We start from the raw sequence: 10,000 nt of genomic DNA, 5'->3' as shown, positions 1-10,000 counted from the left end.
TATTATTAACCTTTGCTAATGTTTCACATCATCTTTATTCACCTCCAAGCCATTAACTCTTAGTGACACTCAGTCTGGTCAGCTCTGTCAGATTCAAGTTTGACTTATTGGATGGTAAATCTCTTTTTAATCATGATAATCATAATACACTCGGTCTACTCTTGCTCAACTTTTAAATAATTTCAACTTAGTCTAATTCAGCACCTCTAAGATAATCTAATTCAACATCTGGAAATAAGGTGTTTAAGTTTCAATTAACTTGTCAAGTGAGTCAAATTTTTTTGAATTGTATAGATATTTTGATTTTCTAAACCGCAGCTATTAAGATTGTTTATCCTTATCTGGGATATTGATGTCTTTTATGTTCCTCCTCAATCTCACCAAATCAAAGATTTTTTTTTTCACCATAGGTGCAACTTTAACATAATCTCTCAGTTATCTCCATGATAGGTTCATTAACTGGTCGTCCAAAATATATAAGAGAATTGATACAGATCGTGCAGCCAACAAATCATCCGTCCTGACACGAAAATAGTTACAGATGGTTTCAAACTACTAGAACCTAAATACATGTCAACTGTACGATCTAGATCCTTTAAATATGCAGCCCCGAAACTATACAATATGGTCACACGAGACAGCCGCATAATTGAAGATTTTAAGGCTTTCAAGAAGAAACTGAAGACTTTCTTATTCTGTGAGTGTTTCGATAGTGATGCTCTAACAGTAAGCGAGCAATACGCATTGTGAAATGGTAATTGCTCCCGAATGAACATCCTAAAATGACCGTGGAGGTCCTGTAGAAAGTAGGGTTCCCCTGCTGTACAGGATCAGATAAGCAGCCCTTAAAATAAAATAAGTAAAGTGACCTCAAGAGGAAACTTTCTACTCTCCAAAGACCTTGCAAAAACAGGCAAGCTACTTATTCCCAATTTCACTACCTGGAAATCAGGAATTTATGAAATAAATTGGTTTTATTACTGCGTTGTTCCCTCCAGTTGAAAACTTTGCAGTTTTCTTTCTGCTTCTGTTTTTCCTCAATAACATACCTTTCTTTCTTAACGAAACAAGTGTCTCACTTTCCCTATGATCCACCATCACCCTTTTCCAATACCTTTCCATTCTCTCCCATTTCTTGGGCTTCCGCTAGAAAAGATTTGCTGTTGATTAATAATCTGGATGTACAGTTTTTTCTATAACGGTTTTTTTGACGACAAAAATATAGTACAATAATACACATTGGCTTTTATTCCTTAGGAAATAATCCATATAGTGACTATATATGTTTATTAGTTTTTTTGGAAATACTCAGCATTGTCTGGAGACAATATTTACAACATAATTCATAACATTAAACCCAGTTTGTGTCTGATTTTATGAAAATAGACAAGAGAGTTAGTATGTATAATGTGTTTGACATTTATAAAATAATCAAAGTATCATTTGTGCTTGAAATATGCAATTTTCTGTAATTTCCATAATTTGTGTATAAGATATATGTAATTAATTACACACGTGGTCATATATATGTGCATGATACATAGTACTGTATACCATACGTTACTTATTCCATACCTGATTCGACGTGTCCATGAAGCAGTATATAGAAAGGTTCCTCAGGCAGTGGCTCGCTTCTTACGTAGAATTCATCATCAATCTCACCTGTGTAGTCGATAGTTCTCAAGTGGTCACCTTTCTGTTAGAGATGACAAAAATTAAATAATTTTTACAGAGATTAAAAGAAAATAAGGAAATATATCATATACATAATGACGATTTTATGTAGTATATTAGAGTGTTTTTAAATAAAGTGCTTCTAAAATTATTTGATTAAAAAGTATTATAAATGACAAGATAGATGAATAAAGAAAATGAGATAAAAACCGAAGAAAAAATTCATAACAAATTGAGTGTCAATAATTACAATGTCTGCAAAGGTAATGCAGTTTAACAGATACTTACGATGTTAACAATAAAATGATTTTACAGAAAAATAATATATCATTTACGCGTTGACGATTCATGATGTATAATTGAGTTGTTTTTAACAAAGTGCTTCTGAAATTATTTAATTAAAGCCAGTATATTAATAAGTGAGCAAATATACGAATAAACAAAATAAGGAAAACACCGAAGAAAAAGTTTATAACCAATTGACTGTGTACAATTACAATGTCTGCAAAGGCAATGCAATTAAACAAATACTTACGATGTTAACATATTCAATCTGAGTAACATCTTTCACTTTGCTCTCAATGTACCCGACTAAATTAATGTCGATATAATAGATAGTATCTGTAAAGAGAAAAAGGGACCAATGAAGAACTTCACAAAGAATGACCGTGTAATATTTTTCCATATTCAGTGATTGAGGGTCTTTCAATTACTGTAACTGTATCTTTCATGCAAACAGTAATCCTAAGGAAACAGTTTATTCTTTCTATGGAAATTATAACACTGACCGGTTTATCAAATGCACAGTGTTAAAATCAGTATGATACTGGTTTCCTGTTATATAGCTTCAAGATATTATTATTGTTATTATTATTATTATTATTATTATTATTAGCTAAGCTGCAACCCTAATTAGAAAAGCTATAAGCCCAAGGGCTTTAACAGGGAAAATAGCCCAGTGAGGAAAGGAAATAAATAAATAGATAATCGAAATAAGAAGTACTATAGATTTATGGTATAATTACTTCTGGCCCATGTGAAATCAGTAAGCATAGATAATATCATAGAGGGAAGAGTAAATAAAACAGGTAATGTATGTACAACAGAATGGAAAATGTCCATGACATTGTTTCAGGTGATGATATCCAGCAAAGAAATTTTTTTAAATTCACGTACATAGAAAGTACAAAATAACTTCCAAGTTTTAAAATCACGTATTTATCTGGAGTACATGAATTCATGCTGTATGAAAAGGTGGAAAGTTTACAATGATCACACTTAGAAAAGCCAATTACTTCTATAAATCACTTATTCACGGAGTAAGGGCAATATAGAGTTACTTGGTCATTGGGAAGTGAATCTGTACGGACTGGTAAGATAATTTGAACGTATCGATAGAGTGGCAAAGTAGAAGTAAATTAGTTGACAGAGAACGAAGTTAAAATGGAAATATAGAAAAACTATGGTAATCATGATAAGAAGAAAAAAGGAAAATATATAAATTAAGGCTATTGTGAGCGGTAAAAGAATATTCAGGGTAAATTAGAAAAGGTATTTTTACTATTTAAGCTACATCCCTAGTTGGAAAAGCAAGATGTCCTAAGCCAAAGTGCTTAAATTCACAGAAATAAATAGAGACTAGTACTATTGTATAATGGATGTTAAAATCACATGATGGTTGAGATGGTCGACAAACAAATAAACATTCGTTGACAGATGAAAGCAGAACATAAAGACAGGAGTCTTGACCAGAAAAACTTTCGATGGTGAATTCGTGAAGGTATATGGAAGGTACATTGGGAGTAGATGCAGAATAAGAGTTCTAAGTCATAAAGTAAAACTAATATAGAAGTTATTAGAGATTTGAATAAAAAAACCATTCAAGGTCTGATTCTATAAAGTAATACGTGGGCAATGTTCTCTTTATACTGTAGAAAGAAGTGTTGGAAATAGAGTGAACTGCTTTGAAAGCAAACATAAGATAAACAGATGACCCATTTAGCGAAAATTAGGTCAAAGGAATTAGTACTGGTGATGTGGTAAAAATACTGTATATAATAAAGAATGTGCTTTTGATCAGATCAAATAAAAGGGTGCGCAAATTCTAAATCATTGAGGAGTGGTCTGGTACAAAATTATATATATTACCCATGTGAGAAACTGCAGGCATAGTCTGCTGTCATTTCTGTTATTATTATGGCAGACGGTGAAGATTAAATAAAAGGTGTGGAGTATGAATACCATGAAAATTTTTAACTCAAAAAAAAAAAAAAAAAAAAAGAAAATGATAATTGTCTCCCAACAATTTTTTTACTAATTTGATAAGTTGAGACAATCAACATTTATCAAATCAATTTTATTTTCTGTGAAAGAAAAAAATATCCTTAAATATCCTTTCAGAGAAAACACATTTCTAAGGAAACATCATTCGTCCCCGCAAGCAAAACGTAAAAGCATAACTATCTAAACTGTTCTACCTCCCAAGCGAGCACAGTTTTTATCTTTTGGTGAAACTGGAGAAAATATTATTACTATCCCGAGCATTATCTTACATCCTCCTTAAGGGACGTCATACAAAATCTAACATTTTAGTATAGAAAAAGGTAATATCTTAATCTTAATTCTCCTGGTGAAGGATATTACTTAACCTTTTTATTCTCTGAGCAAGAGTAAAAACATTCTCCTGAACGAACATCGCCTTGAGCAAAGAGAAATACATATATTTCTGGAACATAATTTTGAAAATGGAAAAAAGTAATACTTGAATTTAATTTTTATAAAGAGCTATACATAAGAGAAAAGAAAATCATATATTAGTATTTAATTTAGATTGTACATCTGTTCATCTTTATGTACAATTTCCTTCATAACTTATCTTAGAGAACTTATTTTCTTTACAAAATTGTATTTCAAAAAGTCTCTAAAATGGTTGAAAGCCATCTGACAAAAATTATCTCTAACCAATATACAACACAAGAACGATATTATTATTATCATTATTATTATTATTATTATTATTATTATTATTATTATTATTATTATTATTATTATTATTGTTATTATTATTATTATTATTATTATTGCAAGAAATTTACTTGATTTCTGTTGCATATAGACATATGGTATCTGTACGTATCAAGGAGCTACATGATATGACATATAAACTCATTCACCACAATTTCCCCCAATAATAACAGTTCTTAACTTCTTACTCAAGAGAGGACGTCCTTCAACAGCCATGTAATGAGGATGAGGTGGTGAAGGATCTAGAAGAGCGAATCCTCCTAGCCAGCTGAGAGTTGAATTGCCCTGGATATCAACGCTCAGAGTTCCAGTTGCAGGTGTCAGTTCCAGGTTCCATGACCCAGAAATGGGACTGTTCCATCTCAGGGCTCGAATGCTGGTGGTGTAGGATATGACTTCAACATTTGGTTCTGCTCTCATTGCTTTCTCGTCCATTATATTGTACTCTTTGCCTGTAATAAGGTATACATTATGCTTACGCACATCTGCATACTCAATCACCTCCCCCCGTTACGAACACACACACATATATATACACTGTGTATATACTGTGTGTATACACACACACACACACACACACACACACACATATATATATATATATATATATATATATATATATATCATATCATCATCATCATCATCATCTCCTCCAACCCATATTGACGCAAAAGACCTCGGTTAGTTTTTGCCAGTCGTCTCTATCTTGAGCTTTTAAATCAATACTTCTCCATTTATATATATATATATATATATATATATATATATATATATATATATATATATATATATATATATATATATATACATATATATATATATATGTATATACTGTATATATATATGTATATATATATATATATATATATATATATATATATATATATAATGTCAATAATTTGTCATGAGCTCTCATGAAGGCAAGGTGAATCTCAAATAAGACGAATGGCAAAAAATCTTTTCCATTTGGAATAATGATAATTAAAATAATGCATTCAAACCCCGCGTACATGACAAAGTCACTTTGACTTATCATACACCAAGGGAGTTGTATTCTGTCCATATTACTTGAATTTAAAAATAATAACATAACAATAAAATTACATGAGATGGATTGAAATTTAACATCACGTTACTCCTGCTGAAAGGAGTTGAAGACTACTTGGGTGGTAGTGAGGAAGGTGAGGAGGAGACATTAATGTTTGGTTGCAGTCCTATTCCATAAAATCTTCAGGCAATTTTAATCTAGTTTTCTTTTTTATATTTTTACCTTTTTGTCTAATTTCTTGACTGGAATCTGCTTGAAGCTCATTCTTCACTTTTATTACAATCCTTCCATTATGTTTGCTTTTTTTTTTCGTGCGGAAAGATGTTTTTGAAGTGGGATCTTTTTTTCCTCCTAGATTATCTACTCTCTCTCTCTCTCTCTCTCTCTCTCTCTCTCTCTCTCTCTCTCTCTCTCTCTCTCTCTGTATATATATACATATATATATATATATACACATACATATATATACACACATACATACGCGCATATATATATATATATATATATATATATATATATATATATATATATATTCTATATATATATATATATATATATATATATATATATATATATATATATGTATATATTTATATATATTTATTTATTTATATACACTACTATATTACGTACCTGAATGATCTCGCAGCACACAGGAGGAGGGATTACCAACTATTAGGATTTTAAAATCGAAGATGGAATCATCAATGGGAATATCGATACTTTTGTATTCTGAAATCTCCTTCATGATGTTGATATCGACCTATGATAAAATGATGAAGGAAGTTACAAAAAATATTTTGATAGAATTAATTTCAATGAAATTATTGTATGAAAAATTGATAAAATACAGCAAAATATCATTTGCCTTTTAACTTTCACTTGTAGTGATGATTATGGAATAAAGTAAGAGCTGAGTATTAAAGAAAATAGAATAATACGACTGTAAAGCAATAAATGATATGCTAATGTAATTCATAGAAGGAAATAAATGCATTGGCGATTTCAAGTTATGCCATAACTTCACATGAAAACTAACTATCATTTTGAATAATTGGATATGACAGTAGAACGTATATTGAAACAATAAAATATAACAGTTAAGTCACCGAATGAACATTAATGTGTAGAGTTTATTACACATTCAAAATAAAAAAAAATCATGAAAGAACATCAATGATCAAAACGTTTCTTATCAAAGGCATACTTTGCCAAAAAGTTTCTTATCAAAGGCATTCTTTGCCAAAAACGTGTCTTAACAAAGGCATGCTTTGCCAAAACGTTTCTTATTAAAGGCATAATTTGCCAAAACGTTTCTTATCAAAGGCATTCTTTGACCAGGCTATCAAGATGATGAGAAATCAAAATGGACATTCTTAAGTTTTTAATAGTAATTTATGGGTATTAGAGTTATCAATGATTCTTGATAGCCCACACATGCATTAATCGTATACAAACCAGTTTCCATAAAAATTCCCAATTTTGTATTAACATATAACTTATTATCATTAACCTTGGTTGCAGTTCATTACTTTTTTGGGATCCAGCCTGCCAGAATTTATTATCTTCTACTGATGATAATCAACAATCAACTTACCTTTCAACCGAATTTATTTATGAGTCTGTAGAAAAATGATTACTGTATGTCCTTCTCAACTTAAAAGTGCTATATTATCAATAATTTTTTACTTCATGTTGCTCAGTGAATTATTCACCCCATTTTTGTGAAATAAATAATATACCTAATGCAAACTCCCTACACATGAAAGAATTGATCATTACTACAAATTTGTAAGAATAATGTATGATTATCTTGAAGGAGTTTAAATTAAGGCTAAGAATGCAAGAATATAATATAAATATCTTAAATCAAGGCAAAGAATATTAGAATTTTCTGGTTTGTAACATCTTTAATTCGACTTTGAAATTAAACCAATAGATATTTGTTAAATATAAATGATTTTTGAGCCTCAGTTGCTATGGTATAAGAATAGCTTTTGATCTGTACCTCAGTGCTTTCGACAGTGTCATCAAGGAGTGGGGTGATCTCTCCAATGTCGAACTTATCCGAAGGGATGAAGAGACCTCCAGTTAAGTCACACAGAGTTCGATAATCGTCAACGGTTGTCACTCTGTCGTTCGAACTGACGAGATTTCCGCTGAACACTAGTGTTACCTATAATTAGACAAAACATAAGAACGTTTGTTTGTATATATGTTCGTTTATGTCTAGGAATAAACTTGTTTACGTTACAATTATTAGAAACTATTAATTTTATAATGCCGATACGAAAACTCCACTAACCACTATTTGAATTCATTATTCTGTCATATATATATATATATGTATATATATATATATATATATATATATATATATATATATATATACATATATATATATATATATGTATATATATGTATATATACATATATGCATATATGTATATGTATGTATATATATATATATATATATATATATATATATATATATATATATATATATATATATACAGAATATGAGAAAATAGAAAGAAAATAATAGTATTATATATTTAATTTCCTGCATTTATTACATCTTTGTTTTTCTTCGAAGGGGGGAATCGTTTGCTAATTATCTATATGCAATTAATATGAGAGGTCATGTGTTTAATTAATCGGTGTTTTCACAGGTCTAAAAAATATATAATGCTTTTATTCCTACTAATCTTATATTTATTCCACATTGTTTAAACTATTCACTTCATCCGAAAAAGGAATATCAAAATACAAATTAGCGATGAAGTTCTAATCCTAAAAACAAAGAATCTAGAAATAAAGAATATATTCTCCGAACGTACCTTTGTATTCTTTTCTTGGGCCATGGCGATGTTACCATCCAAAAGTTCACCGTCTTTTCCAGTGGCGTCGGTGAAGCAGAATATGGCACCGTACTCTGGGGTGTTGGTGAGTGCTAGCTGTGGAGTTTTATCAATAATGAGTCATTCAATTTACTTATGTTGGTTACATAGTATATAAGTAATAATCATTTACTAGTCAGTTTAAAGGTAGCTCATGAATGGCAGAGGCAAGGGACAGTGACAATACCCTAGAGGCTGACCATATATACATATGATCAGCGCCGGAGCCTGCTCTCCAACCAAACTAGGACGGGGGGGGGGGGGCATGCAATGGCTGTAGATGACCTAGCAGGTAGGCATATAGGCTCCCCAAACCCCCAACTTTAGCTCACAAGGATGGTGAAGTTGCAGATACTATAAGAAACAATCAAGCTTGAGATTGCCAGGCAGAAACATTTCCAATGGGGCACCGCAATCCTACTTTTTTCCAATACTGTTCTAAATAAGATCTAAAACAGGTGCTCATCTCGTTTCTTCTAATTTAAAGATTACTTTCAAAATCTTAAATACTGATGTCTTAACAAAAATGTCTGAATTTTTTTTGTTTCTAAATCGAAAGTTAGAATTTTCTCAAACTTTATTTTCTTTATGATCGTTATATTTGGGGATCACTTTCAATAGTTTACATACTGATGCCCCAGAAAACTTTTATCAAGAGCTGAAAGTGACTGATAACTTATAAAGATCGAAAGTTGGAATTTTCTCAAACGTTGTATATTGGAAAATTAATCCTTAAACTTCAAATTCATTTACCTGCAATCCACCCCAGAACATCTCTGGAAAGTCACCTCCTCCATCGGGGTACAGAGCATCCACGGCAGCCAAGAATTCCTTTGGGTCGTCTGTCTTTGTAACTGGCCCAACAGCTGTGACGTAGAAACAAATGAGTATAATCTGTATGAAGCATTGGTTAAATCCATATTTTTGAATCTCTAGTAGGGGATAATGTAGAAAACACGTTCATTTCCATTTGAAACCGATTACAATAAATGAACAATTATTATTCTCATTATTGATATTATAACGTAAACTGTAACCCTGTAACCCTAGATGGTCAAATAGGAGGTCATATGACCCATGAAAGTAGTTCAGTACGTGCAGTACATGAAAAGAAACAAAAGTAAAAAATAAACTATCTTCATCATCTCTTCCTACGCCTTTTGACGCATAGGACCTCTAAAGAATAAACTATACAAGAGAAATATCGAAATGATAATCATAACAATAATGTGCCATAGGATAATGAAACCATGTTTCAATCAATAGATACAACTGTAACATGAATATAGATTATTAGGAAAATCTCTTTCCTGTGATATGGGCATTTGATGATATTAATGAGGTTTTATCAACA

General features: G+C 30.9%; 1 protein-coding gene across 1 annotated transcript in view; it reads right to left on the bottom strand.

Annotated features, from left to right (window-relative positions):
• LOC137648366 (von Willebrand factor A domain-containing protein 7-like) overlaps positions 1-10,000 on the bottom strand; it is a 61,956-nt gene that overhangs the window by 25,664 nt on the left and 26,292 nt on the right. Inside the window, exons 8-14 of the mRNA XM_068381296.1 lie at positions 9,400-9,512; positions 8,587-8,703; positions 7,755-7,922; positions 6,380-6,509; positions 4,887-5,150; positions 2,210-2,295; positions 1,576-1,696 (exon numbers count right to left, since the gene is read on the bottom strand). Of these exons, the coding sequence (XP_068237397.1) occupies positions 1,576-1,696; positions 2,210-2,295; positions 4,887-5,150; positions 6,380-6,509; positions 7,755-7,922; positions 8,587-8,703; positions 9,400-9,512 (999 nt within the window). The remainder of the gene's footprint in view (positions 1-1,575; positions 1,697-2,209; positions 2,296-4,886; positions 5,151-6,379; positions 6,510-7,754; positions 7,923-8,586; positions 8,704-9,399; positions 9,513-10,000) is intronic.

Source organism: Palaemon carinicauda, chromosome 1 (assembly GCF_036898095.1).
Source record: "Palaemon carinicauda isolate YSFRI2023 chromosome 1, ASM3689809v2, whole genome shotgun sequence".
Taxonomy (NCBI): Eukaryota; Metazoa; Arthropoda; class Malacostraca; order Decapoda; family Palaemonidae; genus Palaemon; species Palaemon carinicauda.
The sequence above is the reverse complement of the archived record's forward strand: the minus strand, read 5'-3'. Positions and strand labels throughout refer to the sequence as shown.